General features: G+C 48.3%; 1 protein-coding gene across 1 annotated transcript in view; it reads left to right on the plus strand.

Moving 5' to 3' along the window:
- The window catches only part of HELZ2 (helicase with zinc finger 2), a 36,992-nt gene extending 15,218 nt beyond the window's left edge, over positions 1-21,774 (plus strand). Inside the window, exons 8-20 of the mRNA XM_056844912.1 lie at positions 197-272; positions 1,771-5,284; positions 6,397-6,511; positions 7,814-7,946; positions 9,158-9,325; positions 12,003-12,144; positions 13,241-13,357; positions 14,280-14,475; positions 16,226-16,360; positions 17,200-17,418; positions 19,987-20,147; positions 20,271-20,434; positions 21,653-21,774. Of these exons, the coding sequence (XP_056700890.1) occupies positions 197-272; positions 1,771-5,284; positions 6,397-6,511; positions 7,814-7,946; positions 9,158-9,325; positions 12,003-12,144; positions 13,241-13,357; positions 14,280-14,475; positions 16,226-16,360; positions 17,200-17,418; positions 19,987-20,147; positions 20,271-20,434; positions 21,653-21,774 (5,262 nt within the window). The remainder of the gene's footprint in view (positions 1-196; positions 273-1,770; positions 5,285-6,396; positions 6,512-7,813; positions 7,947-9,157; positions 9,326-12,002; positions 12,145-13,240; positions 13,358-14,279; positions 14,476-16,225; positions 16,361-17,199; positions 17,419-19,986; positions 20,148-20,270; positions 20,435-21,652) is intronic.
- Positions 21,775-23,515: the final 1,741 nt, after the last annotated feature.

Here is a 23,515-nt window from a genome sequence, read left to right on the forward strand (position 1 = left end):
ACAACCAGAACAAATTAAAAATGTATTTTCCTTTGCTCAGTTGGATCCATAAGAATAGCCCAAACAGCACCACACTTGTGGTTTTCCTAGTTCCTAAAAGTCATTTTCCTGTTGGTTAACTTGCTTTTTTGGTGGGGAGGGATTTGATGGTTAACGTACTGGGTTCTTTTTTTAAGGGGTGTCTTATTTCCCCCAGGTGGCAGCAATCCGGCAGGAGCTGAGGAAGAAGAGCCTGAGAGACGTGATGGTAGAAAATTATGAGAATTTACCGGGTTAGTGTCTGTTCAGCTGTCAAATGTGCCTGTAGCCAAAAAGGTAGTTACAGAGGGTAGCCATATTGGTCTTCAGTAGAAGAGCTAGGTTCGAGTCCAGTAGCTTCTTAGACACCGAACAAGATTTTCCCTGACGACAAAGAAGAGTTGGTTATTTAAACCCCACTTTTCTCTACCATAAGGAGTCTCAAGGCAGTTTGCAATTGCCTTCCCTCCTCCCACAACAGGCACCTTGCGAGGTAGGTGGGGCTAAGAGAGTTTAAAGAGATCTGTGACTAGTCCAAGGTCACCCAGCGGTAGAGTTGCCGGTTCTAGATTGGGAAATACCTGGAGATTTTTGGGGTGGTGCTTGAGGAGGTCTGGGTTTGGGGAGAGGAGGGACTTCAATGGGGCATAATGCCATAGAGTCCTTTTCTCCAGGTGCCCTTTTCTCCTGGTGCACTGATCTCGGTTACCTGGAGATCAATTGTAATAGCGGGAGATCTCCAGCCACCACCTGGAGGTTGGAAACCCTACCGACTTCATGTGGAGGCGTGGGAAATCAAACCTGGTTCTCTAGATTATAGAGTCTGCCGTTCATGTGGAGGAGCGGGGTATCAAACCCGGTTCTCCAGAGCTTTGACTCTCAAAAGCTTATACTCCAAAAAATCTTTTTGATCTCTAAGGTCGAATGTGCAGCCAAAAGAGGGAACACAAACACATTGTGTTCAGTGCTTCCAGTACTGGTTGTAGCCCTTTTAGTGTCTGATGAAAAGGATTGAATGGCTCCTTATCCCACTTTTGAAATAGGCACACTATGAAAAAGCACTTGTCTAATAAATGTTTTCCAGGGAGGGGCATTTGTGAAAAAAGAAAACAGCCCTCTTTTTAATTTGCCCTTCAGAAGCCTTACTAGGCAGAAGCCCCACCTGGCCCCTCCCGCTTTCTAAAAACACTTGGCAGGCACTAGGAAAGGTGTCAGTGGGTACCATGCCGCCCAAAGGCGCCACGTTGAAGGAAGAAGAGTTGGTTTTTATATGCCGACTTTCTCTACCACTTAAGGAAGAATCAAACCGGCTTACAATTGCCTTCCCCTCCCCACAACAAACACCCTGTGAGGTGGGGACCCCTGACCTATACCTTGCCACCTTCCCTCCCCTTTTCACCTTTTACTCTCATTCTGTTTCTAACAAATTTATGCAAGACATATTCTACCTATTGAATACATGAAGCTGCCATATACTGAATCAGACCCTTGGTCCGTCAAAGTCAGTCTTGTCTGCTCAGACCAGCAGTGGCTCTTCAGGGTCTCAGGCAGGGGTCTTTCATATCACCTACTTGACTAGTCCCTTTTATTGGAGATGCCGGGGATTAAACCTGGGACCTTCTGCATGCCAAGCAGATGCTCTACCAATGAGCCACAGCCCCTCTCTTTTTCCTCCTTGCTTCATGTGTTGTGCATCAGAACATTTGGTTTCTGCTTAGAAGCACTAACTCTCTCACCTCCCTTTTTTTGCAGGCAAGGAATTCCGCCTAATTATCCTCAGCACCGTCCACACCAAGGAGAGCCTCAGTAGCATCAAGTCCCCCAACCTGGACTTCTTCAACAATGTGCGGGTGCTGAACACTATCATGACAAGGGCTCAGTCACAGGTCATTGCTGTGGGAGATGCGGTGGCCTTGTGCTCTTACGGCCAATGCAGCAAGGTCTGGAAAAGCTTCATCAAGGAGTGCGCGGAGAAGGGGACCTTGACTCCCACGACCCTGACGCTGGAGGAGATACGGCAAGCGGCATGTGACCGGGTCAGCTGGAACAGGGCTAGCCCCGACTCCGAAGGAACAGAAGAAGAAGGAAGTGACTCCAGTTCCTGGTTTTCGAGCTCAGAGAGCTTGAACATGGATGACCCCATCTTGCAGGAACTCCTGGATGAGAACGCACATGCGTCTGTGATGGTCTCTGACGAAGGGCTGTTGAATGTGAAGTCTGAGGCCTCGACGACCCGAAGCGGCTGCCCAGAATATGTCAGCTTCCCTCCTGCAATCATGCAGAACTATCTCCGCATGCAGCCCGGTTTGTACAAGCGCTGTGAGTTCATCAAGGAGGGGTTTGATCGAGCAACGGCCTTCACTGTGGATGATGCCTCTCCCGTGAATATCCAGATCAAAGGCAGGGTTCACTGCGGGATGGCTTTCACAGGCGACCAGGTCTTGGTGGAGATCCTGCCGCACAATACCCCCGAGGGCAATTTGCACGGGAAAGTGGTAGGCGTGCTTAAGAAATCCGAGAGGGAACGCACCTTTGTATGCATGATAGACGAGTTTGATCCGCGTGTCATGATCCCCATTGACCACACGGTCACAAAAATCTTTGTCCCAGGGTTGAAAGACTCACCCAATGACCTCCCCATTCGCAAAGTAGACGCAGGGGGGAGGATCCGGCTGCAGAAAGTCAAGAAGATATCACAGGAGCTCAAGAAGAATAGTCTTTTTGTTGTCCAAGTCATCAACTGGCGGGAAGGCTTTTACTACCCTCTGGGGGTTGTTACGGAATTGCTGCCGATGGCGTCAACACTAGAGAAAGGGCTGCGGATCCTTGGCATAGAATACTGTCTCAAAAACCAGTACTCGGCCTCTGTGAATAAGGAGGTGGCCAAATTCACCTCTGGGAAGGTTGCATCTGTGAAAAGTAGTCGTAAAGACTGCCGGGATTACCTTACCTTCACTGTTGATCCCCCAGGTTCCAGAGACCTGGATGATGCCATCAGTGTCAGAGACTTGGGTGATAAATACGAGATTGGGGTCCATATTGCCGACGTGGCATCTGTCATTCCCAAAGGCTGTGCTCTAGATATGGAAGCCAAGAACCGGGGGGCCACTTACTATGCACCTGGGAAGGAACCAGTGTGCATGTTCCCACCTCAGCTAAGTCAAGACCTCTGCAGCCTCCTTCCCCAGAAAGATCGGGATGTGATCTCTCTATTTGTCTTGGTGAACAAGACGACGGACGAGGTGGTGGAAGTTCGCTTTAACGTGTCCACCATCTGCTCTGATCGGCAGCTGACCTACGAGGAGGCAGAGAGTATCGTCCACCACTGTTACAAAGCAGAAGAGCCAACACTTTGCTTTAACACCCTGGAGCACTGTGTCGCGGTCGCGTACCACTTCTCCCGAGCTCACCGGTTATTTAGGCTCCATGACGACTATTATTATCATCAGCTTGATGAGGATAGCTCTCTGGGCCAAAGATGTTCTCATCAGATGGTGGAGGAATTCATGATCATGTTCAACAGCTTTGTGGGAGAGTTCCTCACCGTTAGGGATCCCACCAGAAACGTAACACCTCTGCGGTGCCAGAGTGAGCCCATGCCAATGCAGATGACTCAGATGAGCCACAAGTACAGAGATATAATCCCTCTCTCCATTCACCTCTCACACCATCTGGGAGCTCAGACCTCTGGAGACCACATGGGGGCTGGTAGTGAGTTTGTTCTCCTGACTCCGTTGTGGGATCATCTCAGGTCAGTTGCGAGTGCCTGTGATTTCCACGAGATGCTAGACCTTATTACAACAGATGACGTCCACCCTAAACTGGTACCCGTGAACTTGGAATTCCGAAAGCTTCTCAGCCGTTCCTATTTCATATGTTCCAACTCGTCCGCCCAGTCAAAAGTGGGCCACTATTCCCTGCACGTGGACACTTACACGTGGGCTTCCTCTCCCATCCGGCGCTACTTGGACGTTGTGGTCCAGAGACACCTTCTTTCTGTGCTCTTGAAGAATCCAGTCCTGTACTCCTCAACAGATATTGAGCTCCTTTGCCATGATTTCAACCGGAAGAACGGAATGGTTGCGGCCTATGAGAAGAAGGCCCACTCTTTGGAAATGGCGGCTCAGTTGAAACGACAAGTCCTGCAGAAGTTTGCTTTCGTGATGAGTGTCGAGGGGATGGCCAAGAACTTCAAGGCCTTGTTTCCCCTGAACAAGGACACCCTTCCAGATCCTCATGTCATCAACTACAGAGCACTACAACTGGTAGAGCAACCATTTTTTATCGAGGAGCAAAACTGTATGAGGCTGACGTGGAAGAGAAGAATCTACTCTGTCACCACCAAGCAGAACTGCACCCCAAAAGCGTCGAGGCTTCAGGACAGTATCGTCACCCTCTTCAGCATTCAGGTTTGGCGCGATGTCCTAGAGGCTATCAGAAAAAAAGACTATGGGATGGTCCCCTCGCTTCTTGAGCAAGGCTACAGCAAGCAATCAAGAATTGTGGGGAAGATGCAGAGAAGCCGGTGCTCCCATTACGTGGAACTGTCACGGGACCTCAGCGCTGGGGACGTCTTGCAATTTCAACTCACTACAGGTGTCCATCGGGGTTTCTTGGTGCCCTGTGTGCAGCTGTGGACTGTGGCCCCAGGCTTCGACGTGTGTCTGGAGCACACTGAGAAACCCATTGACTGCTTTTCCAAGTATGCCACGCGGGCTTCCATGAAGAGCTATAAGGACGCCACTGAGTATCGCAAAGTGTGGTTGCCGCTCTGTGACATGGAATCGGCTTCGTGCGCCGTGTCCGAAAACGACTCCATCGTCCTTTACGATGTCCCCATAGTCTGGGAGAAGCAGAGGACAAGGGAAGGTCAGCTCCTGGGGACATTTTCCTTGAACAAAGAGTTCCTCAAGGAGTGTGCCATTAAAGTGGATTTTAGCAACTGCTACCTCTGCATCCGCCTAGGAGGCCTGAAGCTCAGCAGCGACCAGGACGAAGTGGAGTCACTTAGTCACAGTCTCCAGAAAATCAGTTTGACCAAGAAGAATGCTGAAGCTGGCAAATTAGTGGTCAATCCAGAAACGTACACTTGGGTGGCCCACGGGCGTACTCAGAGGTTAGGTGACCCTAAGAAATCTGACGAGAGCGAGGAACAGATGGTGCCTTTCTACATCAATTTCATGTCTATGGAAAACATCCCCATTGAGATCAGCCAGACATCTTCCCGGTTTACTGTGGAGCTGATTCCAAAGATGCTGCCTGATATGTAAGTCTACATTGCTCATAACACTCTTGGCTGGGTCACTGCTCGAGATGGCATACGACTAGCAATTTTGAAAACAAAGGGGATAAAAAAAATATTTCCCCTGGGGTGGGGGACAATTTGGGGGAAATCAAAATATATGCAATACTTTCTTATCAACATGAAACTCATTTTATTGTTTTAATGTAAAGGTTTAGCCCAGTCTAGCCTGATATCATGAGATCTTGGAAGCTAACCAGGGTTGGCCCTGGTTAGGACTTGGATGGGAGACCACCGAGGAAGTCCATGGTTCCTATGCAGAGGGAGGCAATGGCAAACCACCTCTGTTCATTTGTCCTGACCTGCATGGCCCAGGCTGGCCCAATCTCGCCAGATCTCAGAAACTAAGCAGGGCCGGCCCTGGTTAGGACTTGGATGGGAGACCACCAAGGAAGTCTAAGGTTGCTCTGCAGAGGCAGGCAATGGCAAACCACCTCTGTTTATCTCTTACCTTGAAAACCCTATGGGGTCTCCAGAAGTTGGCTGCCACTGGATGGCATTTTACACACACACACACACACACACACACACACACACACACACACAACATAAAAGTTATAATTTAGCATATTCAATTGGATTGGGTGGCATATCTGAAATTTAGAAGTATAAATTAAAAAAAAGTTTATTTATAACATCTGTATCTTACCTTTGTCCCCAATTAGGATAGGTTGAGGTCTTTCATATCACCTACAACCTGATCCTTTTAACTGGAGATGCTGGGGATTGAACTTGGGACCTCCTGCATGCTAAAGAGATGCTCTTCCTCTGAGCTATGGCCCCTCCCAAAAGGTGCATGCGTAAAGGGTTAGATTTTTTTTTTTTTTTGCAACTTAAAAATTATATATGTACTGGTTACATTGTGAACAAGATCTAGCCACCAGGATTTGAACAGCGTTATACCTTGGGGGGCTTGAAAACAGCGTGGGGGCCTCAAAATGCACTCTAAAGGATGTTGACAGCTGGCTGAGAAGAGTTTCTCCAGATTCAGACATGGGGGCTTTCTTTTATGCTGTCTTGTTTCTGAGAAACTTTTCCCTCACACCCCTCCTCCTCCTCTTCCTTTTCCCTTGCAGTCGGAAAGAGGATGCCGTTTGGCAACTGGAACATGCGAATGAACTTGCAAAAAATATAGCACTTGGAAAGAGAATTCCTGAACGAGGTGAGTGGAAACACATCGCAAAACATTATGCGAAGAAGAAAAGCTTACTTAAGAGTTTACTTACGTATTGCAGTCTTTTGCATACTGCTTTTCCTTGCAAGAGTCAAAGCTCCCTTTGTCAGGTATACCCTGAAAATCTTGCTGGTCTCTAAGATGCTACTGGACTTGAATCTAGCTGGGTCTAAGAATTCTCCCAAGCTTTCAGTTGAGTCCTTCAATGAAAGGTGGATAAAGAGGAAGAAACAATGTGTTTTTTTTGTCTGAATGATTGCTGTAGCACGTGCAAACTGAATGCAGATTTAAGTGGCTGAGGTTCTTTATGCATGGGTACTTTGACTGATGTTTTGCCCCCGGACTGACTAGGTTGTTCCTTGGAGTTATGCATGAGTTTTCCATCCCTCAGAGATGACCTTGCGCCCAGCCCTCGCAAATTCTGGGTCTTCCTGACGCTATTATAACCCAATTCTTTGATTTCCCCTGAGATCAGCCCGGGTCAAATTGTCCTCATCTCCATGCATAATCCAAAGAACGGGAGAGTGGAGTTGGGGGGGGGGATGACATTTTTCTCACAGTAAGCAAGACAGCCAATTACAAAGCAGCGTTTCAAGGGGCCGGGACTCAGACGCTTTCTAATTTTTTGCTGGTTATTTTTGTTTGTTTGTTCCCACCAGGATTTCTTTCTGAGCAGACATTTTTCTCACATAAAAATGGGTTTTATAATGGTGCTTTGACTTCTCCCCTCCCCCCCCCCCGTTCCTTTTACAGAACTCTGTTTTGTGAAATAGGTTTTAAAACGGCACTTGGGAGAGCGTGGGAGAAAAGAGGGGGTGACGTTTTTCTCACAGCAAGCACTACAGCCAATTACAAAGCAGCGTTTTAAAGGGGCGGGGGCTCAGACACTTCCTGATTTTTGCTGCATTACACTGGAAACCCCAGTACTTTCTCTAGGACAAACAACAACATGCATAGCATTTTTAGGATTCAGGACAGGAAAGTGTGGATAAAGAGAACATCGAACCCCAGGTAGAACTCCCACGCATAAAAGATGTGAAACTGTGATGTCTTTAAAGGTAAAAAGTAGTCCCTTGTGCAAGCACTGGCTCATTACTGACCCATGGGGTGACTTCACATCATGACGTTTACTAGGCAGACTGTGTTTACTGTCTTTAATCAGACCTAATTGATGTAGTGCTTAGTCAGCATGGATGTCCTTCTTACTTTTGGAGTTATTGCCTTGTTTAATTTCTCAGTAAGCTGGTCTGGATTTACCATTCAGTGTCTGTCTCCCTGTCCATTTGATGTTGCTTTGTGTTTTTCTTGAATATGCAGAGCCTCAGACATCCAAGCTCCTGATGCTCAGTAGCTTTGATCTACCAGAAAGACCCCGGAGACTCAACCCTAGCCAAAACCGTGCCATTTGGGAGGCTCTGAAGAAGCAATTTACGCTCATCCAAGGCCCACCGGGTGAGATGATATCAGAGGAGGAGAATTAATGGGCAGTAGTCATGGGGTGATTAACCCTGCTCTAGTTATGGTCTGACTTTATTATAAAAACACAGGTGCAAATTTACAAAGGGGTATATCCAAATTAGGGGTGTACTGTAAACTGAAAATCTGAAAACATCCCCTGAGCCCAGAATATTGGTGGGGGGGGGGGGACACGACAAGCGTACAATTATAAACCATGTTCGATATACCATTAACAAATGTATAAATGCATGGGAAGAAAGCAGAGAACAGTGGAGAGTATAAATATATAATACATCAAAAAAAGTGTGCAAAAGCAGTTAAAACACATGATAAACAGGTTGCCAGCCCTAATTTGTTTTGAGTGGGTCTTCATCAGACTATTTCTGAGGGATGCCACAGGGAAATTTAGCTTGGAAAGAAGGCTGTTAAGGGGAGACATGATAGAGGTCTATAAAATTATGCATGGTTTGGAGAGAGCGGATGGAGATGCTTTTCTCCCTCTCTCATAATACTAGAACCCAGGGTCAACTGCTGAAGCTGGAGGGTGAGAGATTCGAAACAGACAAAAGGAAGTATTTCTTCACACAACGCATAGTTAAATTGTGGAACTCCCTGCCCCAGGATGTGGTGATGGCTGCCAACTTGGAAGGCTTTAAGAGGAGAGGGGACATGTTAATGGAGGAGAAGGGTATTCATGGCTACTTGTCAAAATGGCTACTAGTTATGATGCATCCCTATTCTCTCCAGGATCAGAGGAGCAGGCTGAATATATGAGGTGCTGTGGAACACAGACAGGATGGTGCTGCTACAGTTGTCTTTTTTTGTGGGCTTCCTAGAGGCACCTGGTTGGCCACTGCTGCTGGACTTGATGGGCCTGGGTCTGATCCAGCATGGCTTTTCTTATGTTCTTATGAAAAAAGCAGTTCAGAGCTCAATTGTAGTTGCTCTGCTAGACCTCTGCCACTCTTCCAGTGCCCCCAGCACACCCTGCTTTTAATACACCTTCTTGCATCGTTGTACCTTTTTATCCACTTTGAAGCACCAGGGAAAGAGGAGGTATAAAATGTTTCAAATAAATTAATACCTTGTTTTTTACATTCCTTGAGGAGCGTGACTTTCTTTTGCCTGACTTTATTGTAGCCATTTTTTACCCTCTCTAATTTTTAAAAATGAAAACATTTCCTCCCTCCCCCTACCCCATCTAGGAACCGGGAAAACCGTCGTCGGTTTTCACATTGTTTACTGGTTCTGCCAACTGAACCAGGAGAAGCTGAACAAGGAGGACAGAAAGAAGGACTCCAGCCCGGGTGATGAAGTCCAGAGCCACATTCTGTACTGTGGGCCCTCTAACAAGTCGGTTGACGTTGTTGCTGGTGAGTATCTTTCCTCCCGTAATGGGGTCTAGCTGTACCTTTTTTTATCCTGTCCTCATTCCAAGTCGCTCAGGGTGGCACACACTGCGAGCCAGCGTGGTGTAGTGGTTAAGAGCGGTCAACTCTAATCTGGAGAACCGAGTTCGATTCCCCACTCCTGCACATGGGCATCGAACTCTAATCTGGAGAACCGGGTTTGAATCCACTCTCCTCCACATGAGTAACAGACTCTAATCTGGTGAACCGGGTTTGATTCCCCACACCTATACATGAAGCCAGCTGGGTGACCTTGGGCTAGTCACGGCTCTCTCTGAACTCTGTCAGTCCCCCCTACCTCATAAGACGTCTGTTGTGGGGAGAGGAAGGGAAGAGCCATGTTTACAGGATGTGGTGATGGCTGCCAACATAGAAGGCTTTAATAGGGGAGTGGACATGTTCAGGGAGGAGAGGGCTATCCATGGCTACTTGTCAAAATGGCTACTAGTCATGATGCATCTCTGTTCTCTCCAGGATCAGAGGAGCATGCTGAATATATTAGGTGCTGTGGAACCCAGGCAGGACAATGCTGCTGCAGTCGTCTTGTTTGTGGGCTTCCTAGAGGCACCTGGTTGGCCACTGTGTGAACAGACTGCTGGACTTAATGAGCCTTGGTCTGATCCAGCAGCACTTTTCTTATGTTCTTCTGTACTTCCATCTCTGGCATGGAGCCTGCATCTCAGGGAGGCTTCCAGCTTGCCCGTTCCTCTGGCAGTGGCAACCCCAAGCCTCACTGGGCCAAGGGCTTTGCCCACTTTCCTGAAAGACAGGGCAGGAGCCAAATTGGGAAACAGAGCTTGGAAGAGCCACAGGTGGCTCCAGAGCCACTGAATGAGTGTCACTGCTCTAAGCACTTCACAACACTGTCTCTTTGAATCAGGCTCTCTTTTGCAATGGAGCTTCTGAAATAAATTTTAGTTAATACCACGGAGGGTAGGGTCGGAGTTCAGAATGACCTCGATAGACTGGAGAGCTGGGCCATAAGCAATAAAATGGATTTCAATAGAGAGAAGTATAAGGTACTTCACCTAGGCAGAAACAACATAAGGCACAGATACAGGATGGGAGATAGTTGGCTTGACAACAGTACATGTGAAAGAGATCTGGGAGTCTTAGTGGACCACAAACTGAACATGAGTCAACAGTGTGATATGGTGGCTAAGAAGGCCAATGCAATTCTGGGCTGCATCAATAGGAGTATTGTGTCTAGATCAAGGGAAGTAATACTACCACTGTATTCTGCATTGGTCAGACCTCCCTTGGAATACTGTGTCCAGTTTTGGGCTCCACAGTTTCAGAAGGATGTTGACAAGTTGGAGTGTGTCCAGAGGAGGGCGACCAGAGTGGTCAGAGGTCTGGAATCCATGCCCTATGAGGAGAGACTTAGGGAGTTGGGTTTGTTTTGTTTGGAGAAGAGAAGGTTGAGGGGAGACATGATAGCCATGTTTAAATATTTGAAGGGATGTCATGTTGATGAGGGAACTAGCTTGTTCTCTGTTGCTCCAGAGACTAGGACATGGAGTAATGGATTTAAACTAATAGAAAAGCGATTCCACCTAAACATTAGGAAGAACTTTCTGACGGTGAGGGCTGTTCGACGGTGGAATACACTGCCTCGGAAGGTGGTGGAGTCCCCATCTTTGGAAATCTTTAAGCAGAGGCTAGATGGCCATCTGTCGGGAGTGCTTTGATTGTGGGATCCTGCATGGCGGGGGGAGGGTTGGGGTTACTGGGGATGTGGGGGGGAGGTAGTTGTTAATTTCCTGCATTGTGCAGGGGGTTGAACTAGATGGCCCTGGTGGTCCCTTCCAACTCTATGATTCTATGAAATTGTGTTGACCAGGCCTTCAGGAGAGAGGGGGCAGAGGGCAGGAAGGGTTGCATTGGTACTTGGGTCTCTTGGCCCTTTCTTATATGCCCTGGGTAATGCTGGTTGTCACTTTGGGGTCAGGAAGTAATTTTCCTCCAGGCCAGATTGGCCAAGGACCCTGGAGAGGGGGTAGGGTTGGCCATCTTCTGAGGATGGAGTAGGGGGTCACTGGGGTGTGTGCTGGGAGGTAGTTGTGAATGTCCTGCATTGTGCAGGGGGTTAGACTAGATGACTCTGGTGGTCTCTTCCAACTCTATGATTCTACGATTCTAAATCCAAACATGTGCTGTGAAAAAGCATGGAATGAGCAATGGATATCAAATAGTTTACTGATGGCTCTCCTGTTGTTCCAGCCCGTCAGTTTGGACACATGTAGTATAGTCCTCTTCCCTTTCCATTCAAGCCCTTAATTGCCAACTTTTGGTAGTTCATCCCCCACCCCAATCCTGTCCTTAGGCCTTGCTTCGAACTAACTTTCTCCCAGTCAAACCATCCTACCTCTTTTCCTATAGTAACAAGTTGGTTGTCAGTCTTCTATGACTGATCTTTCTCTCCACCCCTGTGGCAGTTATAATGTTTGTGGACATTCTATGACATCACAGCACCTCAGCAATGGGAGAGGCAGGGGCTCCCAGCCGCCAGCTGGTACTTAGCGTATTATGTACAATAAGGCTAATATTGTTCGTGGAGCATCGACGTTTTTGTGCTTTGAGGCGAGGAGGTCTTGGAAGAGAAATCCTGATAAGTGGAGATGTTTTGCTTTCTCTGCAGAGATGCTGATGAAGATTAAAGAAGTGAGGCCCCTGAGAGTATATGGAGAGACTGTAGAAACGAAGGATTATCCTTACCCTGGGAGTAGTTTACATTTCTCTGGGAAAGCAACGCGGGACACAAGATCCAAGCCAGAGATCAGGTATGAAGATAAATGTTTTCCTTGCTTGATCAGACTAAGGCCTGGATAGCTCCCCCACCCCCCGGAAAAAAACAAAAGCTCAAAAGAACATGGCACGTTTGCAATCCTACGTATAGCTTCCTAAGAACAAGCTCTGATGAACAGAATGAGTAGATACGCCTAAGACTGCTCTGATAAGGTATTCTGTGATCGCAGTAAACTACCCTATGATTCTGCGTTTGGAGGCACAATACAGAAAAACAGATCATTTCAGGGTTTCTAGTCCTCAGGGTTGCAAATATGAGCAGCCAGTGTGATGCAGCGACAAAAATAGCTAATGTGATCTTGGGGTGCATCAACAGAGGCATAACATCCACATCGCAAGATGTCATAGTTCTGCTGTACACTGCACTGGTCAGGCTGCACCTGGAGTCCTGTGTGCAGTTCTGGAGGCCTCACTTCAAAAAGGATGTGGACAGAATGGAGCGGGTGCAGAGGAGAGTGACGAGGATGATCAGGGGCCTGGAGACCCAAGCCCTACGAGGAAAGGCTGGGGGAGCTGGGAATGTTTAGTCTGGAGAAGAGGAGGTTGAGGGGGGACAGGATTGCTCTCTTTAAGTATTTGAAGGGCTGTCACTTAGGGGAGGGCAGGGAACTGTTCCTGTTGGCAGCAGAGGATAGGACTCGCAATAATGGGTTTAAATTGGAGGCAGAAAGGCATCGGCTGGATATTAGGGAAACGTGTTTTACAGCAGGAGTTGTTGGACAGTGGAATCAGATGCCTGTGGAGGTGGTGAGCTCCCCCACTCTGGCAGTCTTCAAGCAGCAACTGGACAAACACTTGTCAGGGATGCTCTAGGGGTTGGACTAGATGGCCTGCATGGCCCCTCCAACTCTATGATTCTGTGATTCTAATTATAGTCCTGAGAGTTTGTAGGCAGTGCCCGCCTGAATCACAAAAACTAGCGTATGTGTGTTGTATGTGTGTATAGGTAAATCGGATCTGCCTTTGTCAGGGGAGGGGCTTCAAAGTCATTGCCCCCTTCCCTGATGAGCAGAAAACAGAATGAGCATTCGCAGAAGTTAAAATCGCAGAACAATAATCCTTTTTGCGCAGGGATATCACTTTACACCACCGGATCAGGCGTCCCCCAAATCCTTTTGCACAAGAAATCTGTAAGTTTGATGCGCGCGTGAGAAGAGGAGAGGAGATCACAGACGAGGAAGTTGAGAGGTGAGTACAGGACAGTCACTCATCGCTGTTTGGCATGGGTAGCAGCCCAGTTAAAATGAGATACCATATGCATTCTGAGTCCTACGGGAGAATGTTTTGGTCTCCTCCAGCATCTTGGCTACATCAGGGCTTGTTATTTATTATTATAAAGAAACCTTTTTGTTCACATTTGGGTGTAGAACTCATTTGTTATGAGGGCCAGATATAAATGTCACTTGGCTGGGCTGGGCCATTTCTCGCCATCCCATATCAGGACTGGGGGGGGGGGCTGCCTCGCGGGCCAGATAAGAGTTCTCAAGGGGCCAGATCCTGCCCACGGCCCATATGTTTGACACCCCTGGTCTAGAGGGGTGGCTAAATAAGCTTCCTAGTGCTGAAGATGATCCTTCAGTGCCCTGTGTAACTACTTCTGGCAGATTGCAGAACCTGAATAGCAGAATAAACAATACATAGTAGTGGGGAGAAATTGTGAAAGTTGAGCCAGTGCTTGTAATTATATAGTTTGAAGAATGGTTTTTGAGCTGCAGAATTTGAAATGCCTGGCTGTAGTTTTCCTGGTTCTGCTATAGAACTTAACTAACTTCCATTGTGGCCTTGCTGGCCGGATAAAAGCTCTCAAGGGGCCTGATCCGGCCCACGGGCCGTATGTTTGACTTCCCTGGTCTATAAGGGTGACTAAATAAGCTTTCCAGTTCTGAGGATGGGACTTCTGTGCCCTGCATAACTTCTCACAAGTTGCAGTACCTGAATAACGGAATAAACAGCACATAGTAGTGGGGAGAAATTGTGAAACTCCAGCCAGTGCTTGTAATGTATATAGTTTGGAGAATTGATGTTTTCGAGCTGCAGAATTTTGGAATGCCTGGCTGTAGTTTTCCTGGCTCCGCTATACAACTTACTGGCTTCTACTGTGGCCTTCTAGCTACAGGCTTCTTCTCAACAAAGCTTGCAAATATGAGCTAAAGCGCCACGACGTTATCCTGTGCACATGCTCGGCCTCCTGTGGCAAAATCTTGACCCAAAACCTGAACGTCAAGCAGGTGCTCATTGACGAATGCGCCATGTCCACCGAGCCAGAGACCCTCATCCCGCTGGTGAGCCATAAGAAAACGAAAAAGGTGAGTCAGCCAACCTAAAATTGCTTTCTGAACTGGTTCACAGGACTAGTTATCAAACTTAAACTGTGCCCTGTAGCATCGCCTTTCGTGGGCTAGAGACCTCCTTATCAGGCAATGATTCTCAGATGCTCAGAGAATAAACATTAAATCGTTACTAGCAAAATGCATGTCCAGTGGTATGGATTTTACTGTATGCCGACATTCATTCTGAATGTAGAATTCATTCTGAGTGTAGAGAGAAATCTGATAGGAAGAAAGTAGATACCTTTGAAATGTGGTGTTGGAGGAGAGTGTTTTGGATACCCCATGGACTGCCAAAAAAACAAATCAGTGGGCTATGGATCAAGCCTGAACTGACCCTAGAAGCTAAAATGACTAACTTGAGGCTGTTGTATTTTGGTTGTGTTATGCAAAGACAAGAGTCACTGGAAAAGGCAATCATGCTAGGAAAAATTTAGGGCAGCAGGAAAAGAGGAAGACCCAACAAGACATGGGTGGACGCTATAAAGGAAGCCACGGCCCTCAATTTGCTTGACCTGAACAAGGCTGTCAAAGATAGGATGTTTTGGAGGACTTTCATTCATAGGGTCACCATGAGTCAGAAGCGACTTGACGGCACTTAACACACACGCACATTCATCCTGTGTCTAGGCCTGGTCAGCATGGCCACTGTTGTCAGTTTGTTTGGCATGGGTCTGGATTGCTAGCCATGCAAATAGGTCTGAGATGAGAGATTGGATTGGTGTAATGGCTACAGATGTCACAAAGTGACTGGTAGCTCCCAAAAGCATAGGAAAGCAGTTCCTCTGGAGGTCCAACAACCTGGCATAGAGGACGAGGTCTTCCCCTGACATTGTCTCCTGGCACTGGGATTCAGAGGTTTACTGCTTTTGAATGTGGACATTCCCTTGACTCACCATGGCTAGTAGCCACTGATATACCTCTCCTCCATGAATCTGTCTACTCCCCTTTTAAAGCCACCTATGCCTGTGGCCATCACTACCTCTTCTGGCAGCGAATTCCACATTTTAATCACTCGCTGAGCAAAGAAGTATTTCCTTTGGTCCATCCTCAATCTACTGCCCATCAGCTTCATTGGATGTCCTCGAGTTCTGGTGTTTTGGAAGAGGGAGAAAAAGTTCTCTTTGTCAAGTCTCTCTACTCTGTGCATAATATTATAAACCTCTGTCATATCCCCTCTTAGCCATCTCTTTTCTAAACTGGAAAGTCCCAGATTCTTCAGCCGTTCCAGCTAGACCCAAAGGGTGCATGCGGAAATCCTGTGCAAGTAAAATTCTTGGCATGGTGTAGTGGTTAAGAGCAGTGGTTTGGAGTGGTGGACTCTGATCTGGAGAGCCGGGTTTGATTCCCCACTCCTATACATGAGCAGGGGAGGCTAATCTGGTGAACCGGGTTGGTTTCCCCACTCCTACACATGAAGCCAGCAGGGTGACCTTGGGCTAGTCACAGCTCTCTTAGAGCTCTCTCAGCCCCACATACCTCACAGGGTGTGTGTTGTGGGGAGGGGAAGGTGACTGTAAGCTGCTTTGATTCTTCCTTAAGTGGTGGAGAAAGCTGGCATTTAAAAATCAACTCTTCTTCCTCCTCCTCCTCCTGCTCTTTGGAGGGCAGAAAGAAATGGGCTTATATTAAAAGACTGACAAAGGAAATGGCCTTGCTGGCATTTGGTTTCAGGAAGGCTGGGCAGGTGGGATGCAGAGGCTTCAGCTCCATGCGTCTTGTCTTACAGGTAGTCTTGCTAGGGGATCATAAGCAGCTGAGGCCTGTGGTCTGCAATGATTTCTGCAGGACCCTGGGCATGGAGACCTCCCTCTTTGAGCGCTACAAAGATCAGGCCTTGATGTTAGACATCCAGTATCGCATGGTAAGTGTCAGACTCTCTGCCCAGAAGGGCATTCATTTGAATAGCTCAGTCCTTAGGGTCTCTCTGCTCTGACCTGGATGGTCCAGGCTAGCCTGATCTTGTCAGATCTCAAAAGCTAAGCTGAGTCGGCCCTGGTTAGGACTTGGATGGGAGACCTCCAAGGAACACGAGGGTCATGATGCAGAGGCAGGCAATGGCAAACCACCTCTGTTTGTCTGCCCTGACCTGGATGGCCCAGGCTAGCCTGATCTCATCAGATCTCAGAAGCTAAGCCAGGTAAGCTCTAGTTAGTACTTGGATAGGAGACCACCAAGGGGCCATGGCTCAGTGGTATGCAGAAGGTCTCAGGTTCAATCCCCGGCATCTCCACTTAAAGGGGCAAGTAGGTGATGTGAAAGACCCCTGCCTGAGACCCTGGAGAGCCGCTGCCGGTCTGAGTAGACAATACTGACTTTGATGGACCAAGGGTCTGATGCAGTATAAGGCAGCTTCATGTGCTCATGTGTTCAATCCAGGATTGCTATGCAGAGGCAGGCAATGGCAAACCACTTCTGTTCGTCTGCCCTGACCTGGATGGCCCAGGCTAACCCGATCTCATCAGATCCTGGAAGCTGAGCAGGGGCAGCCCTGGTTAGTACTTGGATGGGAGACCACTGAGAAAATCCCGGTTGTGATGCAGACTCAGGCAATGGCAAACCACTTCTGAACCCTCTTGCCTTGAAAGTCTTGCACAGTCATTTGTGGGATGTACACAAGGACGAATTGTGCATCTCCCATAGTTTTCAGGCACCTTCCCAGCATATCTATTTGCAAAAACACCTCTGTCTGTGTCACTTCAGCATAGAGACATTTGCCGGTTCCCGTCCATCACGTTTTACGAAAGCAGATTGAAGACTTGGTCTGGCCTCATGCGTCCACCCAATGTCCTCTTCCACAAGAGCAACAGCTGCTGCCCCATCATCTTCGGCCACATTGAGGGCAAAGAGAAGAGCCTCATGGTCTCGACAGAAGACGGGAATGAGAACTCCCGGGCCAACCTTGAAGAAGCAGAACAAGTGGTGAGTAAACCTGCCAAAGGGCAAGATCCGTTGCTCCTTTCCACTGAAAAGGAACCTGGCCTAGGTTGCCAACTCTGGGTTGGAAAATTCCTGGAGATTTGGAGGTGAGAGGTGATATGATAGCCATCTTGAAGGGCTGTCATATAGAGGATGGTGCGGAGTTGTTTTCTGTTGCCCCAGAAAGTCAGACCAGAACCAAGGGGTTGAAATTAAATTTAAAAGTTTCCATCTAGACATTAGGAAGAATCTTCTAACAGAGCGGTTCCTGGAACTGGCTTCCTCAGGAGGTGGTAAGCTCTCCTTCCCTGAAGGTTTTTAAGCAGAGGCTAGATGGCCACCTGTCAGCAATGCTGATTCTATGACCTTAAGCGGATGATGAGAGGGAGGCCATCTTGGCCATCTTCTGGGCATGGAGTAGGGGTCACTGGGGTGTGTGTTGGGGGGGGGGTAGTTGTGAATTTCTTGCATTGTGCAGGGGGTTTGACTAGGTGACCCAGGTGGTCCCTTCCAACTCTATGATTCGGGGAGGGAGGGGTTTGGGGAGGGGAAGGAAATCGACAGAATCTAATGCCATAGAGCCCCGCCCTCCAAAGCAGTCATTTTCTCTAGGGGAATTGATCTCTGTTGTCTGGAGATCAGTTATAATTCTGGAAGGTCTCCAGGGCCCACCGGGAGGTTGGCTACTCTATCCAGAGGCAGGTTTACCAACTCCTTATCAGCTTCCTGGTCTGTAACAGCTGGTCGCTCGGCAGATATTTGCAGGTTCATAATGGCTGTTGTTTTCGTGCTGTGAAGAGCTTTAAATGTTGCTCCCCATTCTACCCATTGAGAAGCCATAAGAATAATTATAGCACTCAATGCACGCATTATTCTTACATCAGCCCTGTAAGGTAGGCCATTGTTATTATCACATAGTGAGACTTAGAGTGTGGCTTGCTTCTGGCCAGCTAGTAACATCTGAGAAGATGTGAACTGCTGGCAGCAGCTCTCCAGGGTCTCAGGCAGAGATATTTCACATCACCTACTTGCCTAGTCCCTTTTTCTGGAGATGCTGGGGATGGAACCTGGGACCTTCTGCATGCCAAGCAGAGGCTCTACCACTGGGCCATGGCCTATCCCCATGAAGCTGCCTTATACTGAATCAGACGCTTGGTCCAGCAGAGTCAGTATTGTCTACTCAGACCGGCAGCGGCTCTCCAGGGTCTCTGGCCTTTCACAACACCTACTTGCCTGGTCCCTTTAACTGGAGATGCCAGGGATTGAACTTGGGACCTTCTGCATGCTAAGCAGATGCTCTACCACTGAGCCAAGGGCCCTCCCCAGGGCCCCAGTGTACAAAGTAGGGCGAGGTGGGGCTTCTGCCTGGCAAGTCTTCTTATTGACCATTGGAGGTTTGATATGTTGTGCAGTTTTCAAAAATGTTTTGGCAGCAGCTGCCACCACAACACAAGGATCTTCACTGTGTGACTGAAGGTAAGTTGCAGCAGCTATTTTGTGGCTGGCTCTGCCTCTTGTGGCAGCACAAATTTAACTAAGTAACCTAATATCAGAATATTTAGAGCAAATAAGCAATAACTATTGATTGATCGTTCAAGTATAAAATAGTGTAGATCTTAAAGGTGTTTTATTTTAAGCAGGAAACAGCAGCTGAGAAAATAATCGGCTTGATGTTTATGCTAAGTTGTTATTCACTAAAAGTGTAACTTTACCTGTTGTAAAAAGGTAAAGGTCCCCTGTGCAAGCACCGGGTCATTCCTGACCCATGGGGTGACGTCACATCCTGATGTTTACTAGGCAGACTTCGTTTACGGGGTGGTTTGCCAGTACCTTCCCCCAGTCATCTTCCTTTTACCCCCAGCAAGCTGGGTCCTCATTTTACCGACCTCAGAAGGATGGAAGGCTGAGTCAACCTTGAGCCGGCTACCTGAAACCGACTTCCGTTGGGATCGAACTCAGGTGGTGAGCAGAGCTTGGACTGCAGTACCGCAGCTTACCACTCTGCGCCACAGGGCTCCTTTACCTGTTGTAGACAACTTAAATATATTGCTTAGAAAGTTGGTACTTAAGGAAAATCATGAGCAGGCATTACACAGCAGCTTAACAAGTAGGCATTTGATAGCATATTTTAACTAAGGGATATTGGAGTTATTTTATAATATGGCCTTTTAATTTAGATATCTTTATTTACTTAGTTCTTATTATAGAAAGTAGCTGTTGTAAAAGAGTCACTGGAAAAGACAGTTATGCTAGGAAAAGTTGAGGGCAGCAGGAAAAGAGGAAGACCCAACAAGAGATGGATTGACTCAATAAAGGAAGCCACAGCCTTCAATTTGCAAGACCTGAGCAAGGCTGTCAAAGACAGGACATTTTGGAGGACTTTCATTCATAGGGTCGCCATGAGTCAGAAGCGACTTGACGGCGCTTAACACACACACACAGCTGTTGTATGGCACTCTTCGGAAGGTTTGATGTACTGTGTGTGTGGTTTTGTGATGTATTTTTTTTGTTATAGATAATACAATACTTAATTTAAAAAAACATAGGCACCTTTTTAATGCTCTTCTTCAGGTAAGGATAGTGAAGCAGCTGACCCTGGATGGGATCATCAAGCCTGAGCAGATCGCTGTCCTGACCCCTTACAATGCCCAGGTGGTCGAGATCAAGAAAATGCTGTCCCAAGAAAGGCTGCAAAACGTGACCGCCTGCACCATCATGAAAAGTCAAGGCAAGTGGCTGAATGAGTGAAGCAGCCCCCCCCCCCCCGTCGTGCATTTTAGAAAGCCATCTCCAAACCGGAGCTCCCCCAGCTGAGCAAGGCTAACTCTCGTGTGCCCTTTCCCATCTCCAGGAAGCGAGTGGAAGTATGTGATCGTGTCCACGGTGCGGTCCTGTTCCCGGTCGATCATTGACAAAAGGCCCACCATCGGCTGGCTGAAGAAGCATTTGGGGTTTGTGACCGACCCAAACCAGATCAACGTCTGCATCACCCGGGCGCAGGAGGGGCTCTGCATCATTGGTAAGCCGGCGTGGTGTAGTGGTTAAGAGTGGTGGCTTGGAGCGGTGGACTCTGATCTGGAGAAAGGGTTTGATTCCTCATTCTTCCTCTGATCTGGTGAACTGGATTTGTTTCCCCACTCCTACACACGAAGCCAGCTGGGTGACCTTGGGCTAGTCACAGTTCTGTTAGAGCTCTCTCAACCCCATCTACCTCACAGGGTATCTGTTGTGGGGAGGGGAAGGGAAGGTGATTGTAAGCTGGTTTGAGTCTCCCTTAAGTGGTAAAGAAAGTCTGCATATGAAAAGCAACTCTTCTTCTCCTCCTGCTTCTCCTCCTCCTCCTTCTTATCCTTCTCCTCCTCTGTCATCATGGAGGGCCAGGGCAGCTCTGTGCTTCATGCGGTGCATGACTGAAGGAGGAATTGCTGGGCAGAGTGCTGGGCTCAAGGGCCAGATGATGCCTGGGGAACCCTTGGTATCCCTGAGTGGCTTAGGAGGCCCTGCCGGGGAGGTTGGGGGGAAGCGTAATTGGCTGAGGGCCGCTGGGCCAGTTCCACAGTTCGTGTTCTCTCCCTGCCTGCTCCTTGTTAGCTGAGGAGTGACTTGCACATAATAAGCTCCTTGCGGCCCCCACATGAATACATGAAGCTGCCTTACACTGAATCAGACCCTCAGTCTATCAAAATCAGTATTGTCTACTCAGACCGGCAGTGGCTCTTCTGGGTCTTAGGCAGAGGTCTTTTGCATCACCTGCTTGGCTAGTCCCTTTAACTGGAGATGCCAGGGATTGAACCTGGGACCTTCTGCATGCCAAGCAGATGCTCTGTCACTGAGCCACAGCCCCTGCCGAATTGACTAATGTGTTGCGGGAGCTCCATGCTCCAAACTGAATTCCCAGGCACGCAGCAGTCTTGAGTTGGGTTAGGGCCCCATAGAATGCAGCAGGAGGGAACTTAGGCCTTCCCTCCCATGTCATTTTCTTGATCTTGATAGACCCCTGCCGGAGACCCTGGAGAGCCGCTGCCGGTCTTAGTAGACAATACTGACTTCGATGGACCAAGGGTCTGATTCAGTAGAAAGCCGCTTCATAATGTTCATGTGAACTTTTACTTGTATAATAACTCCTTCAGTGAGACTCACTGGACCGCAAGTCACGACTCCGTTGGGTCCTCATTAGCACCACCCTGATGCTAATTTTTCTTTTCTCTAACCCCTCCTTTTCCCTGCTTACTTGTAGGCAACCGTTACCTCCTCGAAAGCAACCGCTTGTGGCGACAGCTTGTGCAACATTACCGAGCCCAGGGCTGCCTCACCATCGCCTCTGCGATCCAGGTTAGGGGATCGCTGGCTGCTCACTAACGGGGATGCAGCGCCACCCGGACGGACCCTGGCAGAGTTCGGACGTTTCCTGCCCTGTTTTCGTGGCCCCTTTCTACCTTGGCCCAGCAGCACCAGACCAACGGCCCACCTAGATCTGTCATGGCAGAGGCTAGCCAGGCGCTTCCAGGAATTTCCCAAGGCAATGCGCTGTGCGCAGTGCACCACAAGGAACCTTGATCGGAGTACCGCGTGACATGGATGGCCTGCCACCGGGCGCCCAGGTAGCATTATGTGTGGCCACATCTGGAGGGCCAGGGTGCATCGATTCAGGCTTTCTCTCCTTCCTAACTAGTGTTGCGGTGCTTCCTGGTAGATTTCACCAATGACAAAACCATCCCAAGTCTCTGGGGGTCTGCATCCAAACTGCACAGGGCTTGCTGGCGGCCACCACTGCATCCTGCAGACTGTGAGATTTGATCAATTCCTCCTTGTACATTCCTCTTTTTACTTCTGGACGCGTTCTCTCTAGAAGAGAGATATTTTGATGGGGAGGCCAAAGGTTTGGGGTGCTTTGTGGAATTACCTGCCTGCCGTTCTGGAAAACGCGTCTTGCTTTTGCTGGGGTTTGAAGACCAAATGGATATCTTGATAAATTAGACAATGGCCTGTGAGGGGGAGGAATACCAACAATAGTAGAACCAAAGGCTGAAGCTGCGTGCTCTGCTACTCATTTTAATTGTACGGATCCCATCTCATTCCAAAGCAGAAGACTAGCTCATCGCATTTGAAGCATCAACATTCCCTAGTACAGTGCTGAAGAGCCTGTAAATAAGACCTAGCCATGGCTGGGTTTATTTAAAAATAAATAAATAACTAGTTTGTATCTTTTAAACAAAGGTTATCCTGGCCACAGAATGTAAATGACCCAGGAGAGCCTCAGCCCGAGGGATCGTCTTTCTATTTTGTACACACTTTTTAAAAGCTGCCATTCCGAATTTTACTTGAAAACGTTTCCTTTCGTCAAGGATGTGTTTTCGTTTTTAAAGTTGGTTCCGGCTGGAGAACCTCAGGTCTTTGAGGAGTTTTGCTTCTCCTAAAGAAGACACGGCTGTCTTGGGTCGCTCTTGCATTCTTTCTCGTGGCGAGAGAGTTTTGACGACAGTTGCCCTTTCTACAGAGGATCGTGGGAGCAAAAGAAGGTTATGTGTGGGCCTGTTTACCAAACTGATCCTGATGTACAAGCTGGGACAGCAGGTTTCAACCCATGGGTCAGCAACCTCAAGAGGGTTTTTTGCCCTGCTTTTTGGAGTGACCTGCAGCTGGCCTGCAGGGAATGGTCTGCATTTCAGAGTTTTTTTACAGGCACGCGGAGAGGATCAGCAGGACAGTGAGGTGAGGTCACACAGTCCTGGAGAGGACTTCTCTTTAACTCCACTTCACACTACCCCATGAGGTGCTTGACTCGTGTCCCTTGCCTCTGGATTTCTTGGTGCACTGTCCATGGTCCTGGTCTTGTCACCAGTAGAGTCATAGATCTGGCTCTTCCTGTGCTGGGACTCTGATGTCACGTGACTTTGAGCCCTGTCTTGCTGCCTGGAGGGTGGGGGTTAAAGATAGGTCCCGGGTCTGGGAAAACCGACGGCCGCTGACCCAAGATACCCATCACTGGCTACGTGTGTACTTACAACCGTGTTGTTGGTGGTTTATAGTCTCCCACACTGCAGGCTTTTGTGTATCCTCTGCGGCAGATCTGTGTGGATTGCACTGTTTCCGTTGCATG

The sequence above is a fragment of the Euleptes europaea genome, chromosome 2, assembly GCF_029931775.1.
Source record: "Euleptes europaea isolate rEulEur1 chromosome 2, rEulEur1.hap1, whole genome shotgun sequence".
NCBI classification, from domain to species: domain Eukaryota; kingdom Metazoa; phylum Chordata; class Lepidosauria; order Squamata; family Sphaerodactylidae; genus Euleptes; species Euleptes europaea.